Source organism: Pelodiscus sinensis, chromosome 2 (genome assembly GCF_049634645.1).
Source record: "Pelodiscus sinensis isolate JC-2024 chromosome 2, ASM4963464v1, whole genome shotgun sequence".
In the NCBI taxonomy this organism is placed as follows: domain Eukaryota; kingdom Metazoa; phylum Chordata; order Testudines; family Trionychidae; genus Pelodiscus; species Pelodiscus sinensis.
In genome coordinates, this window is record NC_134712.1 from 58,512,362 (window position 1) to 58,538,700 (window position 26,339).

Genomic DNA, 26,339 nt, shown 5'->3' on the forward strand with positions numbered 1-26,339 from the left:
CATTTGCTAAAAAACAAACACTGCTGTCCTGTCACTTTCTCATCCGTTCCCCGAGGGCTTGCCTCTGCCCCACCTCTTCTCCATTGGCCCACTTTCTGTTCACTTTATACCCACTCCCTCCATTGTTCGGTTTCCCCCACCCTCGCCTACTTGCCCATTTTCACCAAGCTGAGGTGCAGGGAGTGCAGGCTCTGGAGTGGGGTCGTGGTTGAAAGGTTTGGGGTGCAGGAGGGTGTTCTAGGCTGGGTTCAAGGGGTTTGGAGTGGGTGCTACAAGATAAGGCATGTGGTTGAGGTGAAGGATGGGATATAGTTCTGAGCTGGGGCAGGAGGCTAGATGTGGGAGGGGGCTGAGGGCTCCTGCTAGAAGGGTGGGCTTTGGTGTGGTGCTAGGGATGAAGGGTTTGGGATACAGGAGGGAGCTCTAACTTGGGGGCAAGAGGAGGGAGCTCTGGGCTGGGACAGGGGTTGGGCTGTGGGAATCACAAAATCATAGAATACTAGTACTGGAAGGGACCTCGAGAGGTCATCGAGTCTAGTCCCCTGCCCTCCTGGTAGACATTTATCCCTGATAGACATTTATCTAACCTACTCTTAAATAGCTCCACGGATGGGGATTCCACAACCTCTCTGGGCAATTTATTCCAGTGTTTAACCACCCTGACAGTTAGGAACTTTTTTTTTAGGAAAGTGTGTGGGGTTTGGGCTGTGGCCAGTGGTTACCTCAAGGGGCTCCCAGGAGCAGCCAGTATATCCCTCTGCTCCTAGACACAGGGGTGGCTAGATGATTGGACTCCACATGCTGCCCCTGCCTGCAGGAGCCACAGCTCCCACTGGCTGCAGTTCTTGGCCAGTTGGAGCTGTGAAGTTGGCATTCAAGACGGGGCAATACACAGTGCCCTGGTGACCGCTCCTGTGCCAAGGAGCAAGAGGAGGGACATGCCAGATGCTTCTGAGAGACATGCAGAGCAGGTAGAGAGCTTGCTTGCTTCTGTGTGGGCAGCCAACTGGACTTTTAATAGCTCACTCAGCAGTGCTGGTCATGGCCAGCAGGATCCCTTTTGGACCAGGCATTCTGGTAAAAAAATTAGATGCCTAGCAAACCTAATAGGGAGTGTGACCCCTCCCCAAACTTTACTACAAGCTGATTTAACCCAAAAGATAGGAGCAAACACATTCAATATGTTCTAGTGTTAATATTCATGAAAGCAATATTTTCAAATGGAGATATATAAGCTGTACAAGCAAAATGTACATATGCATTGGGTACCAATTCATATATGAAAGCCACTGTCACACATGAAAATGGGGTAATTGTGTCCATTGTAATTATTGTTCAGTATGAGCAAATGTGTACTCTTTATGTATATTGCATATGCACACTTATTTTGCAGGCATAACTTAGGCAGAGGAAAATTTACCTTCAGATTTCCTGAATCTTGCTCTAAAAATGTGCATTTACCTTTAGTGAAATTAGTAGTAGAACATGAAAGACACCACTAAGCACAACCTATTCTCTAATGGGCATTTGTCCACATCACAAACTAGCAGCCACAGTGTGACACTTCAGCTGAGAAGTGGCACCAAGATGGAACAGCAAGAATATTGCATAAAAGAAAAACGTGATTGGCAATACTATTTGAGAGAACTTGCTTCTTGGCAAAAACCTATTTGTTTCTATGGGCCAGTAGCAGCAATTACTAGCATGGGTTTATAAATATAACATCTTGCCAGGATATCTCTCTACCTTTTTAAATTCTAGGAAAATAACATTAGCAGGTGAAGGGAAAGGGGTAGATTTACTATATTTGGATTTATTAAAGCATTTCAAAAGTGCCCCATGAAATCTTCCTCACTGAATCAATTCAAATCAGTTTGGATATGAACACTGTCAGCATGGACTGCAAATTGTCAGAAGGACTGTAAAGAAAGGCTTATGATAGATGACAGAATATTAACTTGAAGGGATGTGTCTTGTGGGAAACCACAGACATTTGTTTTAGTCCTGCTCTCAATAACATCTTTGTAGAGGAAGGAATATATATAAAGTTAATAAAATCAACACAGACTATACTAAATTGAGAGGGGCTGTAAATATCAGTGAAGATACATATTAATATAAAGGGCCTAGAATAATCAACAACATGGGAAGCAAATAGCAGCATGATATTCTACTAGGAAAAACACAAGGTAATAAATACATTTAGGGTGCATCTACTCCCATAGGTCAAAATAAGATACACAATTGAGCTACTCACATTGTGTATCTTATTTTGATCTAATTTTGAAATAAACTGCTATTCCAAAATGTCCCTTAACCCTCATGGAACGAGGGTTACAGGGACGTCAGAATAACAAGCCCATTATTTAGAAATCTATTTTGAAATAATGGGCTGGTTCAAAAGATGCAGTTTTGGGATACCTCTGGTATCCTGATATAGCGCTGCAGTCTAGATGTACCCTGAGGGAAAAAATAATCCAAAGCACAACTTTTCAATGGGAAGATGAAACCTGGCGAGCACTAATGCCAGAAGAAACCTGGAGGGGATAGCAGAAAGCAAATTAGAAAAAAAGTTTTCAATACAATGTGGCTGTAGAAAAGGCCAATGCAATGCTAGAATGCATATATGGAGGACATAACAGGACAACAAAGCAGCAGAACCTCTCCCTATGGCTCTGATGTGATGCCACATGGCATATTGGGGCCACTTTCTGATGCCATTTATATTGGTGTACATTTGGAATATCTCTCTTGATTACAAGTTTCTGTAGATTTACAATGGTAAGATCAGAAACAGGCCCATTTTATTCAGTTCTGGACAACTTATTGCAAGACAGTTATTGACAAATTGGAAGAAAGTCAAAGAAAAGCAATTCAAAATTATGAGGGTTTGGCAGGATGGACTTCCGAGGAAAGATTAAAAGAATCAGATAAAGCTCTAATTTTAAGTTAATTTAGGTCTACATTAAACCATTCCAAAGAGTATAAATTAGAGCAGAATTTGTTCTGAAATATTCTCAGGATACTGTTCCCAAATCAGAGCTTGGCTTGCTGCTGCTACTTCAATGGATTCATCTTCTACATTTTTGGTATCTGTAATGCCTTAAGTCATTACTGAATTTCATTCAATCACCTATTTGCAGTGTGGTAAAAAAACCTACAGATTTTGTTTCACAAAATTGTATTATTCCTCCTTACTACCATCAAACATTGGTCAGAGCTATCACAGTACGTCAGAGAAATAATCCTGGACAGATTAGACAAACATCTGTCAGGGATGGTTCTAGGTATACTTAATCCTCCCATAGCATGAGGGGATGGTTCTAGGTATACTTAATCCTCCCATAGCATGAGAGGATGGTCTAGATGACTTTGAGGTCCTTTCCTGCCATACATTTCTATGACCCTTTGATGTATTAATTGTAGTTTCAAACTGACTATATATTTATCAAAGGTAGGGATAATCTTATCTTTCACCCAGGAAGATTTTGCTAAATCTTTTCATTGGCTTACATGTTTTGTATCACTATAGAAGACACCAAGAATGAATTGCAAACTAGATAAAGGAATGTTCTTACAGACTGATATAGGTTATAGCTCTCTAGTCCGGCACCCTTGGGACCTGACCTGTGTCAAACCAGAGAATTTGCCGGACCACAGGAGGTCAATATTGTCTAACAGCATTACCAACACTTCCACTGCTAACTGGGCTCTTAGAAGTCACTGAGGTTATGTCTACACTATGTTTTTTTGAGGAAGAGGCAATGCAAATGAAGCGCTCATTAGCATTTTCTCACACTTCATTTGCATAGTCTCTTCCAATCTGTTTTGCGCAAGGGGTTTCTGAGCAAAAACAAGCAGTGTGGACGTGTCCGGTTTGCGCAAAACCCCCTTTTTGCGCAAGTTCCTTATGCCTCTATTTTACAGGCATAAGGATCTTGCGCAAAAAGGGGTTTCTGCGCAAAACAGATACTTCCACATTGCTTATTTTTGTGCAAAAAACTCTTGCGCAAAACGGACCGGAAAAGACTATGCAAATGAAGTGTGAGAAAATGCTAATGAGTGCTTCATTTGCATTGCCTCTTTCGCAAAAATTTCATAGTGTAAACATAGCCTCAGAGTAAATTAGAGCTAAATAACAGCTCACAACACTGAGAACCAGGACTGGTGTCTGTAAACAAAATTTATGGGACTGTGGAAAACTTGGCCACAACCATAAAAGTGGACATCCAGGTAACTAAAATCATGTATGACCACAGATGTTGCTCGACCAGAGAGTGCCATACTAGAGAGGTCAACCTATACAGGAAGTCATCTTGACCCTAATCTTGAAAGCCCTGAAAACAGGGGCTCTGTTGACTTTGGTGGGAGTGTTAGTACTAGGGATTAAGATTTACCTTTTTATGTTGAAACTGTATATTGACACACAGCCTATTAATGGTGTTATGAGCATGTGAAATATAAATGTAACAGTAAATCCCCAGGTCAGTAGGTAAAGTAGAGGACCAGTCTTATGATTCTCTCTATTTTTAGATGTTCAAAATTTTGAGAGAGAAATTCTATTTATTTCAATAATTCCTTCCCATCACTTTGTAAGCAGAAGCATAAAGGTGCTCAGATTGCATGGTATTTTGTTCAGCACAGAATAGTAAGTGTATACTGTTTCATATATTCTGACATATCAAGCATATAGATGACACCAGAGAAGATCTTTAGATTTATAAAAAATAATGGTATCTTTGTTTGTCTCCATAAATGTATGAGGCGGACTTTCATTTACATTTTCATTGACATTTCTCTGATATAATTAAAAAGAAAATATATTATTCATAATTGTATTAATTTTCATTATTCTGTTTCTTTAATGATTTCCTATATTGGACAGTCAATAAATCAGCTGTTTCTCATTTTAATGAGAGACTAGTATATATACAGGCCCGATCCTACAATTCTTTGACATGAGTAATCAATGAGTAAGGACTGAAGGATCTATACTATATTAAAGGAAAACTAGGGGGCTGTGCCCCCAGCTCACTATACTCGCAAACCCCACTCCTGTGCAGGGTAAGCAACCCCGGCTCTCCACCCGGTCACCAGGGGCTGGGCTGTAGCTGCGTCAGCCCGGGCCACTTCTCCTCCCCCACCAGCAATACCAGCCTGGGCCCTTTCTTGTCTCCCTTCCCTCCACCCCCCCACAGGAAACTAAGGGTGTGTCTAGACTACATGCCTCCTTCGATGGAGGCATGTAGATTAGCCAGATCGGAAGAGGGAAATGAAGCCGCGATTAAAATAATCGCGGCTTCATTTAAATTTAAATGGCTGCCCCGATCTGCCGATCAGCTGTTTGTCGGCAGATCGGGGCAGTCTGGACGCGACGCGCCGACAAAGAAGCCTTTCTTCATCGGCACAGGTAAACCTGGTTTCACGAGGCTTACCTGTGCCGATGAAGAAAGGCTTCTTTGTCGGCGCGTCGCGTCCAGACTGCCCCGATCTGCCGACAAACAGCTGATCGGCAGATCGGGGCAGCCATTTAAATTTAAATGAAGCCGCGATTATTTTAATCGCGGCTTCATTTCCCTCTTCCGATCTGGCTAATCTACATGCCTCCGTCGAAGGAGGCATGTAGTCTAGACACACCCTTAGAGAGAGAGAGAGAGAGAAAGAGATAAGAATCATCTACATGTTACATGATTCTGAAACATGGTGGATTTTACTTCTGATTATGATTTATGTTGAATCTATTTATGTTGATCTAGCTAGGTTTGTAGATGGAGAGGAATATCTGATTTGAATTTTCCTTACATGGTACTTTCATGTAAATTGCACAGAAGTGAAAAGAAAGAAAAGTTTTGGTCACATCAGTGACATACCTCTGTAAAAGTCAATTTCTCTTATTATCTTTTCTTCTCTATTGAGGTTGACTGTGAAATGGCTCATATTTTCATAGCCAGGCTCTATTTTTTCCATCTGAAATGCTTTGGATGCTTCAGTAATTCTAAAATAGAAATATTTTGTCATTTGCATTTGGGTTGACAAATAATGTATACAAAATGGATAATTTATCATAAATATCACTTCCTCTCAAGTGGGAAGTACTTACTTTTGTAGCAATGTTTTGGCATTCTGTGAAAACAAAAGTGAAATGACTGAGTGCTTAAAAGGTTCATTTTTAGTAAACAGGTTTTACACTTTGATACTTAATTCTTACATGTTCTGTTTCTAAAGATGCTAGCTTGAGCTCTCATTATAAAGGAGATCTATGGGGCCTATAAATAAGATTAGACTGAGGTGGGAACTAGTTTATATGTGAACTACAGGGTGTTTTAGGGCCCCTCCCCAATTCTTATTTATATTAAGACCCCTTACTATTTGTTTTCATTGAGACAGATATATTCATATGCAGTGCACACACACGGCTAAAACTGAAACAAGACACTTGACCCACACAACTAATATTCCTTCCCTGACACTACCCACATACTCGTGCTCACCTTGACAGGGACTTCTGTTTCCTAAAAATTGGACTGGGCAGACTTTCTCACAGACTAATTTATCCAATGAATTGTGCCTTTTTGCTATATGCAAATTGATGGAGAGTAGACTTCTCAATTTTTACAAATTTATCATTATTCAGAACTGTTCCATGAACTTTTCATTCTAGGACAATGTCTGACTATTCACAGCATGTGATCTTTAGTTCTGAAGCCTTACAATTCCACATATCTACACAGGGATTTCTGTCATCCAGGATGAATTCTTGCTCCTGCACACTGTTTCTGTAAAAAGGATCCTCCCTGCTGGGGGGATCGATGAAATTTTAAGATTCCAGAATGGAAGGTCACATAAGACCCAATCCTACTTGACTGAAATCAGTGGGAAGATTTTAGTGATAACAGGTCCAAGAAGGAAGAATAGTTTCATAGTTAAGGCATTGGAATGTGACCTATAACATCTGGGTTCGATTTTAGACTCTGTAGTAACCTGAGTGTTCTTAAGCAAGTTATTTAACCTCTCTGTGCAGCATATGCAAAATAGGGATAATAATACTGATCTCCCTCAGAGATGGAATCACTAAATCCATATACAGAATTGGGGTTTACTCAAATGCTACAGTGTTGGGAATCATGTTAACATATGTGAAAATATTGTTTCTGCTTCCTGGTTAGATGACTGAAAACTTATAAACGAGACAGCATTTTCATTTACTTACATTCTCATGCTCACCCCTTTCTTGCACATGATTCAAATGAAGAACAATAATTTCTGAACATTGCTATGAATGAAAACTCATTTGTGAGGATGTTCACTGGGAAGTGAACAAATAGGGATTGTACTTGACTTGAAAAGAGAGTCACAATTTGTTTGTGATTAATTTCCCCCTCTCTTTTCCTACCTCTGTTTAGAAACCTCTGAAATATACCTGCAAAAACACTGCCATTTCTGGTTCTTCCATGAACTGGATTCCTGATTCAACTAGCTTAGACACTGTCTCCAAGTGATCTGCATACTTTTTCATCAGGGAGCGGACGTGTTCCAGTTTCTCCTCTTGGTTTCTAGTGATTATTTGTGTCATCTCATTTTTCCTTTCTTCCAGTATTGCATACAGATAATCAAATTTTTCACACAGTTGCTCTTTCTGTCTTCTGCAGCTTTCCTGTGAATCATTTGGTTTATGTTAAAAGTGTTATGTTGCTTAAAAGTGTTTCTATTTTTACAATTGCTTGGAAATATTTTTGTCAAAGAAATCCTTTTCTGAACAATACAAGGGTTTTTTTTCAAAGACCCCTGAGACATTTGTAATTTTCTAAGTGAAAACTGTTTGAAAAAAAGTTTTGTGAATACTTGTGAATATTTTTTTAAAACAAATAGACTGTTTCATTCCCAGCATGCTTAAAAAGGTGAAAGACATTTATGTTATTCTGTAATACTTAAGAGTTTGTAGGTAACTCAGGAAAATAATTGCCATATTAACAACTAAATGAACAGAACAGGACAGATGAGCTCAAATGAGTTCTAGAGAAAATTCCATCCTCACCAGAGCTCCTGAAATGTTACTGAGTCTGTGAGCTCCAATTTATCCTTTGGGCCCCTTTAGACCACTCGAGTAGCATGAAGGGGCCTTAAAGTGAGTGTCAATTATGCTACATTTGCTGTGCACTGAATTTGGCAAGGGTCCTATGGCAAAAATAGTATGTGGCCAGGTAATTAAAGACTATCATAACAACACAAAGGAGAAAATTAAGATTCCAACCTAAATTCTTGCTTTTCCTAACTTTCAAACAGTTGACTATGCAACCTAAATAATATTTCTTTAGAGTAGTAATTTTTACTGTAATAAATGTGCCTTTCTTGTACCTGTCATTATTCATGTTGTCATTTTAGCAGATCACAGAAACTTAAAAAAGAGTGGGATTGATGAATGGTGTGGGAAGTAGTATTGATGAATCTATATGTGGTGTCCTTCCCTAGTTGGAGTAAGGACTGAATCAGCTCCCCAGGAAGACATTTGGAGCCACTGTATTGTTGCCATCCGTCAAATGAGACATAAAGATTAGCTCCTGATCCCTTTTGATAGCTAAAGATCCCACATGACTCTTTGCAATAGTTAGGGGTTTGTGACAGATGTGGCCAAAATTAAATAAACAGTTGTTGGGTATCCTTCTGTTTTCTCTTCCTCTCTTTTAGTCTATTCCTCCTTCCGCTTTTACCTTTTTTACACTCCCTCCCCCCATTCTGTTTCCCATTTTGGTTATGTCTATACTACACAGGTGTTTTTGGGAAAACAGCCATTTTTCCGAAAAAACTTCATTTATGTCCAATTGTGTTCTTTCGAAAAAAATCGAAAGAACAGAGCGTTTTTTTTCAACGTTGGTAAACCTTTTTCCATGAGGAAGAAGCCTTTTTCCGAAAGAGTCTTTCTCAAAAAGGTGTGTGTGGACGGGGAAGAGGGAGTTCTTTTGAAAGAAGAGGAAAGAGGAAAAAGCACAGGTGCCCTGGTGGCCACTCCATCCATAGTAATCACAGCTTAAATGCAAGATAGCGCCCATTCAGTAGGCTACACGCGGCACGGAGTCCGCACTAGCGGACATTTAAAAATGGCGGCGCCCGGCTTTATGCAAATGAAGCCCGGGAAATTCAAATCCCAGGCTTCATTTGCAACTCCGGTTGCCTACATTACCATCCTAGTTTGAATTAGGGTGGTAGTGTAGACATACCCCAAGAGAGGAAAGAGCATCTTCTTGGACAGGCTTTCAAAACTAGTGAGGAAGGCTTGAAATTAGGTTTGTTGAGGGATGGTGACCAAAGCCCTGAGGTAAGTGAGGAAGTCGGACACAAGGAGGATCGAGCAAAACAGTAGGACCCCTGATTCGGATGGAGAAGGCAGGGCGATGAACTGGTTATCTAAAGTGTTTGTATACCAATGTGAGAAGCCTGAGAAACAAACAGGAAGAATTAGAAGCTCTGGCCCAATTAAAGAACTATGATTTGATTGGAATAACCGAGACTTGGTGGGATGACTCACATGACTGGAGCACTGTCATGCAAGGGTATAAACTGTTCAGGAAGAACAGGTGAGGGAGAAAAGGAGGAGGAGTTGCATTGTATGTAAGAGAGCAGTACGATTGCTCAAAGCTCCAGTACTTAGAGGGAGAAAAGACTGTTGAGAGGGTTAAATTTAGAGGTGGAAGCAACAGGGGTGATGTTGTGATTGGGGTCTGCTATAGGCTGCTGGATCACGTGGATGAGGTAGATGAAGCTTTCTTTGGACAACTGAGAGAAGCTTTCAAATCGCAGGCCCTGGTTCTCATGGGCGACTTTAATCATCCTGACATCTATTGGGAGACCAGTACAGCAGTACACAGACAATCCAGGAAGTTTTTGGAGAATGTTGGGGATAACTTCTTGGTACAAGTGCTGAAGGAACTGACCAGGGGCCATGTATAGCTTGACCTGCTGCTCACAAACAGGGTGGAACTAGTAGGGGAAGTAGATGTGGGTGACAACCTGGGAAGCAGTGATCATGTGATGGTAGATTTCAGGATCCTGACCAGAGGAAGAAAGGAGAGTAGCAAAATACATAACCTGGACTTCAGAAAGGCAGACTTTGACTCCCTCAGACAACTGATGGGCAGGATTCCCTGGGATGCTTACATGAAGGGGAAAGAAGTCCAGGAGAGCTGGCAGTATTTTAAAGAAGCCTTATTAAAGGCACAGGAAGAAACCATCCCGATGTTCAGCAAGAAAAGCAAATATGGCAGGCGACCGGATTGGCTTACCAGGTACATCTATGGTGAGCTTAAACACAAAAAGGAAGCTTTCAAGAAGTGGAAACTTGGACAGATGACTAAGGAGGAGTATAATTATATTGCTTGAGAATGCAGGGGAGTTATCAGAAAGGCAAAAGTGCAATTGGAATTGCAGCTGGTAAGGAATGTGAAGGGCAACAAGAAAGGCATGTTAGCAATAAGAGGATTATCAGAGAGGTTGTGGGGCCCTTACTGGATGAGGGAGGTAACCTAGTGACAGATGATGTGGGAAAAGATGAAGCACTCAATGCTTTCTTTGCCTCTGTCTTCATGGACAAGGTCAGCTCCCAGACAAATTCACTAGGCAACACAGTATGGGAAGGAGCTGGACAGCCCTTGGTGGGGAAAGAACAAGTTAGGAACTATTTAGAAAAGCTAAACTTACACAAATCCATGGGCCCCGATTTAATGCATCTGAGGGTACTGAGGGAGTTGGCAAATGTCATTGTGGAGCCTTTCGCCATTATCTTTGAAAACTCGTGGAGATTGGGAGAGATCCTGGATGACTGGAAAAGGCAAATGTAGTGCCCATCTTTAAAAAAGGGAAGAAGGACAATCCAGGGAACTATAGACCAGTCAGCCTTACCTCAGTCCCTGGAAAAATCATGGAGAGGATCCTCAAGGAATCCATTTTGAAGCACTAGGAAGAGGGAAAAGTGATCAGGAATAGTCAACATGGATTCACAAAGGGCAAGTCGTGCCTGACCAATCTGATTAGCTTCTATGATGAGGTAACTGGCTCTATGGATATGGGAAAGTCAGTGGATGTGATATATCTTGACTTCAGAAAAGCTTTTGATACTGTCTCCCACAATATTCTTGCCAGCAAGTTAAGGGAGTATGGATTGGATAAATGGACTGTAAGATGGATAGAAAGCTGGCTAGAGTGTCGGGCCCAACGGATAGTGATCAACGGCTTGATGTCATGTTAGCGGTCGGTTTCTAGTGGAGTGCCCCAAGGATCGGTTCTTGGACCGGTTTTGTTCAACATCTTTATTAATGACCTGGATGAGGAGATGGATTGCACCCTCAGCAAGTTTGCAGGTGACACTAATCTAGGGGAGAGGTAGACACACTGGAGGGCAGGTATAGGGTCCAGAGTGACCTGGACAGATTAGAGGATTATAGAATCATAGAATCATAGAATAATAGGACTGGAAGGGATCTCGAGAGGTCATCGAGTCCAGCCCCCCGCCCTCAGATTGAGCCAAAAGAAATCTGCTGAGGTTCAACAAGGACAATTTACAGAGTCCTGCACATGGGACGGAAGAATCCCAAGCATTGTTACAGGCTGGGGACTGAATGGCTAAGTAGCAGTTCTGCAGAAAAGGACCTGTGGATTACAGTGGATTAGAAGCTGAATATGAGTCAACAGTGTGCCCTGGTAGCCAAGAAGGCTAATGGCATATTAAGGTGTATTAGGAGGAGCATTGCCAGCAGATCTAGAGAAGGGATTATTCCTCTTTATTTGGTTCTGGTGAGGCCACATCTGAAGTATTGTGTCCAGTTCTGGACCCCCCACTATAGAAAGGATATAGACGCATTGGAGAGGGTCCAGCGGAGGGCAACCAAAATGATTAGGGGGCTGGAGCGCATGACCTATGAGGAGAGACTGAGGGTTTGTTTAGTCTGCAGAAGAGAAGACTGAGGAGGGATTTGATAGCAGCCTTCAACTTCCTGAAGGGAGGTTCCAAAGAGGATGGAGAAAGGTTGTTCACAGTAGTGACGGATGGCAAAAAAAGGAGCAATGGTCTCAAGTTACAGTTGGGGAGGTCTAGGTTGGATATTAGAAAAAACTATTTCACTAGGAGGGTGGTGAAGCACTGTAATGGGTTATCTAGGGAAGTGGTGGAATCTCCATCCCTAGAGGTGTTGAAGTCTCGGCTTGACAAAGCCCTGGCTGGGTTGATTTAGTTGGGATTGGTCCTGCCTTGGGCAGGGGGCTGGACTTGATGATCTCCTGAGGTCTCTTCCAGCTCTATGATTCTATGATTCTAAGTTTTTTCAGAAGATCTCTTCCGGAAAAGCTTCTTCCAAAAGAAGCCTGCAGTCTAGACATAGCCTGAGTGTGCCTCTCTTTTCTCTTGCTCCACCCTTAACTTCCATTTTGACTGTCTACAGCTATGTTCCCTGAGCCTTCACACAGGTAATACTGTACCATCAAGCATAATTCCAAGACGGGTGCATTACACATTCTTCACATCAATATTATATAGGAAGAGTTAGGGAATTGGATGACCTAACATCCATCCTTTTCTTTCTTTCTTTCTTTCTTTCTTTCTTTCTTTCTTTCTTTCTTTCTTTCTTTCTTTCTTTCTTTCTTTCTTTCTTTCTTTCTTTCTTTCTTTCTTTCTTTCTTTCTTTCTTTCTTTCTTTCTTATATAATTACCTAACTACATATTTAAATACAGAGAGAGAGCGAGAGAGAGAGAGAGAGAGAGAGAAGGGCCTCATCCAATTCCCTAAAATCTGGAATTTTATTACATTACAATTTGTAATCGGCATCTATTATAGAAGCCACTGATGATAAACTCCATATATCTCCACAATGTCCTGATTTCCAAAATCTTTTTGTTTTGAAAATTTTCATATTTAATCTGTGAGCAGTTTTTTTTGTTTAAATCTGACCAAACCACCTCATCAGTTTTTGAGTTACACAAGTATACTCTCAAAATTTTTTTTTTGAGGTACACAAGTATACTCTCAAAAAATATTTTTTTTAAAACTAATCTACAGCAAAAAAAGGGATACAAGATGAGAACAGGCACACTCATCACTGATTACTGGTGCCATTGCTTGTTTTGAAAAATAGTGGCTTAATTTAACAAAATGCTGAGCATCAGAGAATGGTATAGTAAGGTAAGTATCTTAACTATACATATTTATGCAGGATATGGAAGTTCCTACTTTATTTTGTATTTGACTCACATTTTGTAGTCCTAAATATTTGATTTTTTTTCATTATGGTTCTCCATCATATAGATTTTCAAAATTCACTGCTGTTCTCAATAGAACATATGAACTTGTGTTACTTTTTGGTTAGTCTGTTGTAATTTTGACATATGTAAGCTTGTTTTTAAAAACCCTTGCATAGAAACTGTAGCTAAATTTAGAACTGTGGGCTTACTGCTTACAAGAGCTAAAAGCAACCTGACCACATTCTTTCAGTATTGCTCATTCTAAAATAGTATATGTAGTGCAATGTATTGACTTAAGTAGAGGACAGGAAAAAACAGCAGGCTTGATTCTACCATCTCTTGGTTCCAGCTGTTCATCTGAACCTTCAAGGTCAAACTGATGTCAGATTCAAATGATGGTTATGTGATAGCAAGAAGGATGATTTGTCTGCAATGTGAAGTGAAAGCACTATGTAAAATTGGAGTCTCTGTTTCCAGTAATTTCTTATTTTATGGATGCAAAGCCTGTTAAGGTGTGTGAAGGTAGAAAGGCTCTGAACTTCTTGTTCTATCAACCTCAATTTCTGATTTGTAGTTAAAAAGGTGGGTATTACATGTGATTGAATGACTTTGAGAAAGCTAATTTTAGATATTGCTGTATTTATGTATGTATTTTTGATGGAGTGTTTTCTGTAAACTTCAGTTTATATGTTTGAAGTCTTGTTTTTGGATTAACTAATAAAATGTGACGGGAAAGAAACCTAAGCTTTTGTACTATTTTAATTTCTACACTTAACTTACTTGAAAGGCTTATTTCTGTCTGCAAACTCTTGATAGCAGCCAATTTCATCCTTGCAGAGCAAAGACTTCTTGACTACAAAGTTTTGACTTTGCCGCTTACGTCCTCTCTCATTTCGGTGGGTTAACAGTTTCATATTCTTTGAACCAAATTCTGGACATTATCAGTTCTTCCTTACTCTGGTTACAGAGTGAAAAAGGTGCCCCTGGCAACTGTGCATTAGACTGTGGAAACAATTTGTCTTGCCATTAGACCCTATAAATATTGTTTTAAAATGTTATTTACTGCACTTGCTATGTATTGCTTCTATTTTGAAGAATCAGTAGGTTTTTAATCCCCCCCCGCCCGCTCTTTTGGTGTGTGATTGGTTCGTGAGTCATCTGAAGAAGTGAATTGTGCCCACGAAAGCTCATGATACCATCTCCATGCTTTGTTTGTCTTTAAGGTGCTACTAGACTATTCATTGTTTTTAAAGTTTTTCCTTAATTTATCCTGTTAGTTTACAGGACCTTAGTATAAAATTTACTTTAAAAATATTTCATTAGTGTGTTGCTGAAAACTGTAAAATCACATCTCTAAAAATCATCATCCCCTCCCTTCTCCTGGGCTGCTATTGGGCATAGTGACATCAGTTTAATAGTACTGCATAGAGCTCCATAAATCCTAAAGAAATCCCTGCTTAAAGTGAATTCATACAGGCTCCTTCCATAGCCTGTCAAAATGTGCTGCTCCCCAAATGATCAGAATAATTATCTTTATTTGCTCTATTGATACAAACATGTTGGGAAAAAGGCACTTATGCAAGCAAAAGAATGAAATCCATCCCAGCTCTCTCATAGAAAAAGCCTTACCCAAAAAACAAAACAAAACAAAACAAAACAAAACAAAAACCCTCAAAAAACAAAAAAATCCAAATTGGTCTCCTTAAAGTATAAGTCATGCAAAAGTAGTTTACTTTCAGTATATTTAAGACAACGTAAATAAATACATGACTGAAATGTCTGGGGTGATAAACTACGGGTGCGAATAAGGCCCTTTTCTCCTGTTGGCTTCAATGGATCAGGATGAGTACCCAGATGAATATTGATCTCTTACACCCTAGTCCTGAGAGATGCTGTATTCCTGATCCTAGGTGCTGATTTCATTTAGAGCTGATGGCACACAATACTTTCCAGGATTGGACCCTGATGCCTTAGTTAGGCTGTATGCCAGTGTATCTCAACCTCTTTTTATAAAGTACACCCTTTAAAAAAAAAAAATTATAAGTACCCTTAGTACCTACAGTTTTCAGACACACAATTTTTTTCCCTACCATTGCAAGACATTTGTTTAAACAGCTTAATCGTAGCTGGGTGGGTGGTGAAATTTTGGGGTGTAAAAAGTACAAAAATAATAAAGCGCTGTAAAACTTTTTAAAAAATTCAGTTTTCTCCAAATTTCAGTTGTGTTGACATACCCACCCCCAGACTTCTCTCGAGTACCCCTACAGGTACTCATACCACTGGTTGAGAAGCACTGCTGTATGCTACTAAATTAAAGCACAGTGTCTACTAACTCTACAAAGACACCCTTCATTCTAATGTAATACACGACTATCATTAAACATTAGCATGCTTGCATTTCTTCTCCTTTTCACACCAACTGTATTGCAGTCTCTCGTCTGAGTTGAAGTTAATCTAAGGTTAGAGTAAATGGGTCTTTTGCTAAGGCATATCCTTTTTGCAGTAGCCTACCCATGTATCTAACCATTGTTCCATGATCAAATATGTGCTCTTCCCTGATTACATGTGCTTGATCTCTGCCTGCCCTTTGGCTCACATGACACAAGAAGGCATCTCTCCATGAGTTCAAAGAGGGTCTCAAAGCGCAGTTATCAATGGTTCTGTTCACTGCTAAGCTGGGAGATCTATTTAGTGAATACCACAGGGATGAGTCCTGGGTCTGGTATTACTCAGTATTTTCATTGGTGATTTGGACTGCGGTGCCTCCTCCAGCCCTTAGTACTGGCTGGAGTGCACCATGCCACATCCCCATCTTCCCAGGCAGCCCTCGGAGCTGCCCAGAGTGCACCATGTAGAGCTCCATAGGCGATTTAAAGGGCCTGGGGCAGTAATGGGGGCAATGGCCAGGAGCCCTGGGTACTTTTGAATGGCTGGGCCCAGGGTAATTGCTCCCGTTGCCCTGTCCCCACCATTAGCGGGTGTGTAACCAATATGTCCCTGGGCTTCACATTCAACTTACCTCTACTGTCCTGCAGGTTTCCTCTAGCTGCCCTACTATTCCTTGCACTCTGTCATTAGTGCCCACGAGCACTGCAATGCCATCACTGAGTTCAGACTAAACAGCAGGAGAATGAGCATAGGCAGAGTTAATAATATGCACCGCCGGCAGTTTTACTTTAAAAGCTTTCTTCTCATGCACTTTTCACAAAATAACACATATAACCTGAGATGTGAAGACAGTGGATGAGTGGGCTACACAACGATATATAATTGCTCAGCACTAGCGCTGATAAAAAAAAAAAATCCATCCTACGGAAAATTCTGATATTTTGACATTTTGTTTTCATCCTGATCTAGAATGAAAATTTGAAATGTTTTCTGGAATTAAAATTTATGAAAAATTGTGACACACCTTTAACGCTTCCAAAAATGCACTGGAAAAAATGTTCAGTCATATCCATTTGCACACGCAAAAAAGCACCTTTTGAGCTGACAATGGGGGTAACTATGTACAAAAATCTGATTTTGCAGTAGTCAGGCAAGCTATTCACAGTGAATAAATTATTTCATTAATTTAGCTCCTTTTTCTGTTCCTGAGTTATCTGTGAATAAATTATAATTTGTATGAATTTGTTAACTGGCCAAGTTTGCAAGGCCTTACCACTCAACTTGATAACATTTGGCTGAAACATAATAACTTCTGAATGCCACATCCAATCATCTGTGGCCAGAACCCAGTTGATTATGGTCAAAACCCAGGAAGGAGGGAGGGAAATGCAAAATAGATGAAGCCCCTGGCATCCAATTAGCTCAGCTACCAGGTTCAGTTACCTCTGTAATTGTTGGTTGATGTTAGCCAATCACACCTCCTAATATATCAACTCTCAGTTTAGCTCTGTCCATCCTCCCAAAAGAATTTAAAAAGATTGACTCACTGAATGTGAAGAAAGAAGAATGGTGTAAGGCAAGGGAAGAATGGAGGGACATGAAGGGAGGAGGTAAGGCATCCCACATAGAACCCCTGGAATGGGGGAGGACAGCAAATGAGGGGGTAGATAGAATTGCTAGTTTGTGGGGGGGGGGGGGAGTCCTTGATATGGGGGACACGGGGAAAAGAGGGCACACATGCAGAATCCTTAGTATGGAAGAGACTGGGGGACCTTAACATGTGCGAAATGGGAGAGAATACAAAGATTTTGTGATGGGGAAATTGGGAGACCCTGGCATGTGGGGAATGGGAGACTATACTGAACCACTGGCCTGGTGTGAGTGGGAGACCCAGATATTGAAGAGCACGCAGAACCCTTGGCTTGCAGGGAATAGTGGGATAAGGGGAACACAGAGCCTCTGGCATAAGGGAAAGAATGGCAGGGGGCATGGAACCCCTGAAATAGAAAAGGATGGAAAGGTGGCACACAGGAAGATTGTGGGGGAGGACAAGGGAACAAGGGGACACAAGAAGCCTCAGGAATGTGCTATAAACTCCACCTACAGAAGCAACAAAATGCATACCCTTCTAGTTACAAATGCAATAACACGTACAAATATTTGACAGCTATTTTATGCAAATATATTTCATCTTATAGATTGCTCAGGAGCTCAGAAGCAGGTCTGGCTCGAGCCATTCCTGTGCCGAGCAGCAGGTGCGTGATGCATGCGCAGCTCCGCCCCCCCAGCGCACTGCGCACCTTACAGCTGCAATCGGGCGCGCAGCACCTGATTGCAGCTTTAAGGGGCACCACGCAGCCCCTGGCCCCGGGTGCACAGTGCCCCTTAGAGCTGCCCTCAGGCACCCCCCATAGGTTGGTGCCCTGGGCAGCTGCCCGGCTAGCCCCCCCCTTACTCTAGCCCTGCTCAGAAGCTATTTGTTGTGGCTGCTGCTTCAAATATTCACTATTTCAGTATTTGCATAGTGCTTTGTCACACTAATTCACGTGGCATTATTTCTGTTCCCTAACTGGATATCTTCCAAATTAACAAGAAGCTCTCAAGACAGTTACCAGAACCTACTGTAATAAATACTTGGGCAAATATAGCCATAAGAACATTTGGGAGATTCTCCACAAACATTCTTGCAAGAAAGTTCTCAGAAAGGAGAGTAACAGAGGGTATAGATGTCAAAGAGATTTCTCCTTTTTTAGTCAAAAGAATTCTTGCAAATACTTTTCCAATGTATTTCCTCAGCTCTAGCTTACACATACATGGGCAGCTATGTAACTTCCCCCACAAAAAACAAACCCAGAAAACACTGGTTAGTATTGCAATTCGGTCTCCTCTGGTTGCCTAACCCACTGGGCCCCCAGAAAATGAACTGTTTATCTCATGAAGATATTCCAGTGAGTCAGACTTTAAATGAGTTTCTTATATTAAAAATAAGTCTTTTACAAGTGACAATAGTGCCAGGGAGTATTAGGCACACAAGGAGCTGCCAGCTATTTAATATCTAAAGCAGAAGAGCATTTCCACCTTAAAGATAAAGATCCCTTTTAAAACAAAAACAAGAGAAGCATCCAGTATAAAACTATTAAGCTATGTCTACACTGCAGAGCTATTTTGGGATACCAGAAGTATACCGAAATAGCTATTCCATGTCTTTTGAGCAAGCCCATTATTTCAAAATATAACAGGCTCGCTATTCCGATGTCCCTGTAAACCTCATTCCACGAGGAGTAAAGGATGTTTCGAAATAGTACTCTATTTAATTTCAAAATAAGATATTTTGAAATTAACTCAAAATAAGCTATGCAATTTGCGTAGCTTATTTTGAGCTCAGGATAAAGTGTAGATGCACCCTTAGACCTGAGTAGGTTTGCTCTCTCCCTCACTTCTACTGTAAAACCTGCCTGTGCTCATGGTCTGAAAGGTCTGAAAACAGAGAAATGTAGAGGAAGATCAACTTAAAAACCACACGTCTGTCTGAAAACATCTCCCTTCTGTTGTTACAGATAAAATGTAAATAATTATAACTGAAAGCAATCAGACAGGAAAAAAATATTTGTTCTCAATTTCTTCTAAAATATTTCAGTCTGAGTTAGTTTCTCTGGATATTTGTGTGTGTCTCTCATATTGCAAGAGGGGAGAAAACAATTTAAAAAAACTAACTAAAAACCAACATCATGTAAATATAGATTATAAAACCACAAAATTGGAAGGGAAGCTAAGAGGAAGGTGTTTCACTTTTAACTTTTTTTTAACTGACCCAATTTCATATTGATGGTGTCCCTTTAATTTGAGTGGGTCATTATGATTAGAAGCAAAAAGATATTTACCTTTTGTCGTTGGTAAACGTTTTTTAGAGGAGCAACCTGGCAGTCTTTATGGGCACCAAAAACTTTGCACATTGAACATGTGGGTATTTCACAGTTTAAACAATAGATATTAATTTTCTCATCCTCATGCTCTTCACACATTGGCTGCTCAGATTTTCTTTCAGGTCTGTGAAAGTCATCATTAAACACATTAAAAGTCATTTGCTTGTTTGGTTTACTGATCTTGATATCAACACCTCTGTTCTTCAACATAAAAACAGCACAAAAGGTTTCAGTCCATAACCACAGAATAGTTTAAACCTTTCAATCAGTAGTGAATAAACAAGTGCAGATCCTTGTAATTTTTCCTGACACAATATGACAAGTTGGGATGCATGACTTCATAGTATGACCCTTATTCAGAAAGGTGCCTGTGTAAGTAAACTCATTCAAGTCAGTGAAATTACTCATGCACTTAAGTTAGGCATGATGTTTAACATCTTTCTGAGTCAGCACCTACATGCTCAATCAGGGCTCAGTCATACAGAAAGTTGAGCTGTCTGGCCTTGATCTGGTAAATTACTTAAGCGGGGTCTTAATTTTTTTACACAAACAGTCCTAAAGAAATCAAAGGAACTTAATATACTTCAAATTAATCCCTGTTACAAATTAAAGAATTCAAACACAGTGGTTGCACCATGCAGGACTGAGATTTTGTACACCATCCATACGAGGCTAGGAACCAAATCAAAGAATTATGTTTGGCATTACATTTAAAATGAGCTTAGCTGAACAAGTTTCTAACATGGACTTTGGATAACTAATTAACACAAACAAAACCAAAAACCAAACCAAAGCTAATGTGTGAGAAGATGCACTGTTTAATTAAGTGTAATAATAAATTAGCAAATATGTAGTTAGTATAATTAGGGCCAGAAGTAGAGTTATGTTAATTTTCATGAGGTGACGATACGGACCATTGTGTACTATTTTATATTTCATCTCACTGTCATTCATAGGAGAGACTGATTGAGCTCGATAAAGAATGGCTGTTCTAAGAAATGTTGCCTTATAGTATTAGTACGCTTCCTGGGCCAGATTCTACTCTCCATTACACCATTGTGAATCTAAAGCAGTGGTTCTCAATTTTTTTGGCCTATGGTCCATCTAGCTCAATGCAAACCTTTCCATTGACCACCAATTGCTAATGGAAACTCGCTGTTAATTACATAATTACGCACAAGCCAATTTGCTAGTGCTGCAGCTAGGGAGAATGGTTTGATTTAACCGGTAAGAAAAAAATATCAATTTAAATTATTAAACAGATTAAGCACATTAACTTTCTCATGTTATCTTATCAAATTTCATTTTAAATAAAGTAAAATATTAATTTACGTCCAACACAAAAGATTCCCATGTTTTCTGTATTTGTGGCTGGGGTGGGGAACCTTTTTTGGGTCAAGGGCCACCAACCTACAGAAAAATCAGTTGGGGACCACATAAGTGAGAAGCAAAAGAAAAAAACCCTCCCAAACCCCCAACCCTCACTGATCCTCTGGTGCTCCAGCCCCACTAGGGGAAGGGGAGGAACAGGGAGGACTGAGGTGCAGGACTTCCCATAGACCAGATTTATTTCCTGGGTTCCAGGGTTAGTGGATTTTGTGAAACCCTCTCATCCCTTGGCTGTGGGGTTGAGACAAAAATGGGGGGGGGGTTCAGTGTGTAGGACAGGAATGCCAGTGAGATGGATGGGGGTGCAGGATCTGGGCAGGAGGTCAGATGTAGAAGGCGGTGAAGGTGTGAGGTCTGGATGGGAGGTAGGGTACAGTAGCATGCTGGAAATAGTGTGTCTTGTCGGGGGAGGGGGCTAGAGCAAGGGAAGGTGCAGTGTGTGGGCAGGAGGAAGGGTGCAGGAGCAGTGGGGGAGTACGGAGTCTTGGTGGGATTTATATGTGAGGGGGCTGGGCGTGAGGGGATAGGGGAACACCTACTTCTACTTGCTTTTGCACTCCATGTCATTCCCAGGCACAGCCTTCTGCTGCTCCCATTGTCCGGAATCTGGCCATTGGGAGCAGTGGGGGAAGCCTCCAGGCAGTGAACCTGTGCACTGCTGTTCCTTCAGCTGGGGGAGTGCTTCTTCCTTGTGACCTGGATCATGCAGTGAGGCTCTGGGTTTTCTCTCCCATTTCCCTGTCAGCAGGAAGCCAATGCTGGCGCTCCAACCTTGCGGGATGCGGAGAAGGGAGGGTGAGGCTGGAGTGCCAGTGCAGGCATCCCACTGCAGGAGGAAGGAGGGGGGCTGAGCTCAAGCCATGGATTACCTGGAAGATGGCCATGGACCACTAGTGGTCTGTGGACCACAGCTTGAGATCCATGGCTGTAGATCACTCAATAAGGCGAAAGATATGTAGGAAAGCTAATAGGCCTAATTTGCCCAACTATTTGGAACAGTAACTCCACTGATTTCAGTGGGGCTATACCAGCATAAAACTAGAATAAAGCACTGGGTCTCCTGGCAACATACTCATGATGGCTTTAGAAACATTAGGGTGAAGGAGCTAAGCAGCTGAGGGCAGCATGCTAAGTGTCAAATAGCTTAGATAATGCTGTTGTATTACTGTTGCCAGGATAGACCTGATAATTAGTGTAACTCTAAGGACATAAGTGAAGGTTAAAATGCCTTCATATCTTAAAAATAAGCATTCAGACAAATACCAGAGACAACATATACTTATGTACATATTTTTGTTCTCCAAGAAGAATTACCAAATCTTTTATGATCTTTTGCCTATTCTGAGCACAATGGCTGCACAATAAAGCTTTGGACTCTTGGAAAAACAGCAATGTCCATAGTATTAAAGTTAACCTCAAACTGTATGGAAAAATACAAAAAGAAGTGAAAGAACCACATATGATCAGCTTGTTCTGTTGCCTGCTACTGCCAGTGCCCTACCTTTGCTGATTCATTTCTGCTGTAATTTTCCCTGCTAGCTATTTGTATATCACTGACACACACAGGGAAAAAGATTCATGGGCACAGCTGAGCTCTGCTCAGGGTACCATACTAGGGGGAAGGGAAAACACAGCTCCCAATCAACTATCTGTTCCCCGGTTTTCTGGTTTGGCCCCCAGCTTAGTTTAGGGCAGTCCCGGAGGGATGTTCTCCAGCCACACATGCCTCCCTCCACACCAACTGGAGAACACCTTTACTTCACGGGTATTTTCTAAGAGCTGAATATAGCCAGTTTATAGCCCCTTTGCTATAGCAGAATAGTACAAAATGGGTGGTGTGGGGCTGTGAATTGGGAATGCAGAGATCCACTATGCTTTGTAGCCATAGCTTGGTACTTGGGGAAGTGTGGAGACACCATAATGCTGCACTTGGAGCACTGGGAGACATTGAGTCGCACAGTTCCTGTGTCACACTTGTAGCGAGTGTACCATATACTCAGTGTTAACAGTGTGTGTTGGGAGAAGAGGATGCAAGACCATGACCCCACTTCCTTTCCTGATTTTTATTTGGTATGGAAGAAAACAGTAACATTCTACTGCTGGCTTAGTGATGGATCCAGTAGTTGTGACCAGAGCTGGTGTCAGGGGTGGGCGAGCTGGGCGGTTGCCTGGGGCAGCCATTTCCAAGGGGCCGCTGACAGAGCCGGTCTTAGGGGTGGGCCGCAACTGCACTTCGGCTTGACCTCCCAAATCTTCCCCCTCAGGTTTCCCTGGTTACTCCCCGACACAAATTTTTCCCGGCAGTTTTTTTTTTTTTTTTGCTTGACAAATTTTTGTCCAGTATTTTTTTTTTTAAATCGTCTGGAAATCATATGGATGAGCCGGGTGGTTGCCCTGGGCCACCAATTGGTTAGGACTGGCCCTGATTGTGACTTAGTATTAGTCTTACTTTTTAGGGTTAACTCTTGCTTCCCCATCATGATTTTGGTTTTCCTATGCACAGCTACACTGCGTTGTCCTTGGGTCCTTAGAGAACTTTTTCCTGGGTATCTGGCTGGTGAGTCTTGCCCACATGCTCAGGATTCAGCTGATCGCCATATTTGGGGTCGGGAAGGAATTTTCCTCCAGGGTAGATTGGCAGAGGCCCTGGAGGTTTTTCGCCTTCCTCTGTAGCATGGGGCCCGGGTCACTTGCTGGAGGATTTTCTGCATCTTGGGGTCCTTAAACTGTTTGAGGACTTCAATATCTGAGGTATAGGTGAGAGGATTATTCTAGGAAAGGGTGGGTGAGAGTCTCTGGCCTGCATTGTGCAGGGGGCAGACTAGATGATCATAATGGTCCCTTCTGACTTTAAAGTCCATGAGTACTGAACTGTTATTTTTGGCCTTTTCATTTCTTCAGTACAGAAAGTGTGGCCTAAATGAGACTTGACTTCATGAGTTCACATCCCAAGCTTATAAAAGTGCTTTTTAAAATGATTGTTGATTCAGTATTATGATGCAGGATGGCTTCTGAATATAATTCAGATATATTTGCTCTTACTCTATTTGTCCTTGAGATCTTTCTTAAAAAGTACTGGCACCTTTTAAAGACAGGAATACATGGACTAAAAACAAATTGTGGAACATGCAAGGTTTGAAAAAATTGTAAGACTGAGTAAATGGGCAAGACCCTTCTTTCCTTACTTATATGACTAAGTCAATTGACTTCAAAGACTCTGCTTGCATGATACATGTGAATAAGGACTGCAGAATCAGACTCCATATGGAGAAAGCAAAAAATCAGCACCTATTTTAACATTACATTCTGTCAAGTGATACAGAATAATAAGTGAGGGTTGATGTCATTCCACAACAAACACAAATATCATTCCAGTCTCCCATTACAGGAAACTTCTACCACCTTCAAAAGATAAAATAAACAGAACTAACAACTCAGAAAGCACAGGAAAGAAAGATAGAACACAACAATGTCATAAGCGTGGTACATTTTCTTTTAAAGATATGAATTAATATGTTACCTGGTGGACTCCTGCTTATATATGTCAATGATATTTTCCACTAATAGGTTTCTTTGGAGTCCATACACACCATGTCTGTCCAGAACCACTTCATGTCTGCAGGAGGGACAACGAAATCGACCACCTGATGCCACTGTGGTGCCTCCTCTTGTTGGCAGATATGGGTTAGAGGCCTGTTCTTGCCAAGCAGTAAAATTACAGGTGAATAGGGCCATGCATAACTTTTAAAAAAATACCATGGTTATTCTAATAATGGCCTTAATTTTCACCACACAAGGAACATATCAGGCCCCCTATTTCAGACCTGACTCAAAGCTCACTGAAGTCAGTGAGAATACTTTCAGGACTCCAATGATCTTGGGATCAGTCTCTTAAAGCAGGACTCTCCATTGATGTAAAAGAAACCCCGATGAAAGTCATGGCCCAAAGCCACTTCACTTAGTGCCTGCCAGCTAATAATATTGCAACAAGCTGTGCTAGAGATAAACATACCATTCTAGAGTGCTGGAACAAAAATGAATTTGAAACCAGATGCTTTTAAACATTTCCCCACTCTGATCAGGACCATACAGAGATTTAGGGGCCCCTGATCAAAATCTGAAAGTGATGCCCCCTCTCCCATCCTTCCAAAAAGTTATCAGGGAAACAAAAGTTTAAGGAGATGGGATGAGATGGGATGGGATCAGGCCCAGGCATGGGGGGGATCTGCTCCAAATCCCACCTCTCCCTGAGCTCTGTTGCCAAGGGAGCTGTATCCATGATCTTGTTCCTGTTTTCAGGCTCCAGGCCTGCTGGATTCCCTTAGGCCTGGTGCAATGGGTCCAATGGCAGTGGTGGCATCTGGACGTGGCCAGGCCAGGCAAATAGCTCCCTGTACTATCAGTGGTGGGCATCACACCTGAGTGGCACTGCCACCCTGGGCACCAGGTTACAATGCTCAGATTTGGCCTGGCCACCCATCCATCATTCTGGGGACTTCAGCAAACTCTCCTGTTTACCCATCCCCCAGCTGTAGGTGGCCCTGCCTCAGATAGATCTTCCTAGCACTACATGCTTGGAATAAAAAATTCAGTCTGAATAAAAATAAATGCAAGAAACAGGTCAAAATATAAAAGACAAGGGGGTAGATCCTCTGCTGATATAAGTTGTCTCTATATTTGGATACCATACATGTAAACACCATATGACAATGTAGAGCAGCAGAGGATCTTCCCCCACAAATCTCCAGGTGGAGAGAGCCAAATAGAGAAGTTTCCTGTCTAAGCTGAGCTTTTATTTATGCCTTTTTAAAAAAGTTGCAAATTCTAAATAGCAAATAAACAGTTTGTGTAAATTCTCCCCTCCCTTTTGCCTTGAGGAAATTATATATATACCTTCAAATCTTCATACTGAAATAAACTTACCTGGAAAATATCACTGGCACATTTTCTACATAGGTTATGCTGACAGGGAAGGATGACCACAGGTTTAGTAAACATCTCTAAACAAATGGGGCAAATAAGTTGTTTCTCCAAGTTATCCATGGTTTGCTGCTCTTTGGAAAAGGACTTATAATTCAAAGAAGTGCTCATCTCCTAGCTGTTCCAAGTTACATATGTCCAGAATATGTTGATCGGCTTCCCGGTTAGTTTCTTTGAAATAATTCCACGGCTTGTGTGATCAAATGTCCTTTGGATTTCTTTAACTGAAGGACATTAGTTAAAACAAAGAGCTGAAGGAAGCTGGAGCTGTTTTTAGCAGCACAACGTCACAAGTTGCCATTCTAACTTGTCCATATATGCAAGTGACATGAGGACAGATTCAGACAGGTGATGAGAAATCAACATTCCTGTCTCAGGGAGAGGAGGAGGCAGAGGAAAGGGAAAGGAGGAGTTGACAGTTGTCACTGACACAT

General features: G+C 41.3%; 1 protein-coding gene across 3 annotated transcripts in view; it reads right to left on the reverse strand.

The window, feature by feature from the left end:
* The window catches only part of TRIM55 (tripartite motif containing 55), a 55,754-nt gene extending 29,527 nt beyond the window's left edge, over window positions 1-26,227 (reverse strand). The window contains exons 1-7 of one of the 3 annotated variants that reach the window (XM_006131462.4): window positions 25,849-26,227; window positions 24,446-24,618; window positions 19,495-19,660; window positions 16,245-16,340; window positions 7,421-7,654; window positions 6,101-6,123; window positions 5,871-5,995 (exon numbers count right to left, since the gene is read on the reverse strand). In XM_006131462.4, the coding sequence (XP_006131524.1) occupies window positions 5,871-5,995; window positions 6,101-6,123; window positions 7,421-7,654; window positions 16,245-16,340; window positions 19,495-19,660; window positions 24,446-24,618; window positions 25,849-26,016 (985 nt within the window). In that variant the 5' untranslated portion in view covers window positions 26,017-26,227. The remainder of the gene's footprint in view (window positions 1-5,870; window positions 5,996-6,100; window positions 6,124-7,420; window positions 7,655-16,244; window positions 16,341-19,494; window positions 19,661-24,445; window positions 24,619-25,848) is intronic. The other 2 variants (XM_006131461.4, XM_006131463.4) reach the window with 2 other exon arrangements.
* Window positions 26,228-26,339: the final 112 nt, after the last annotated feature.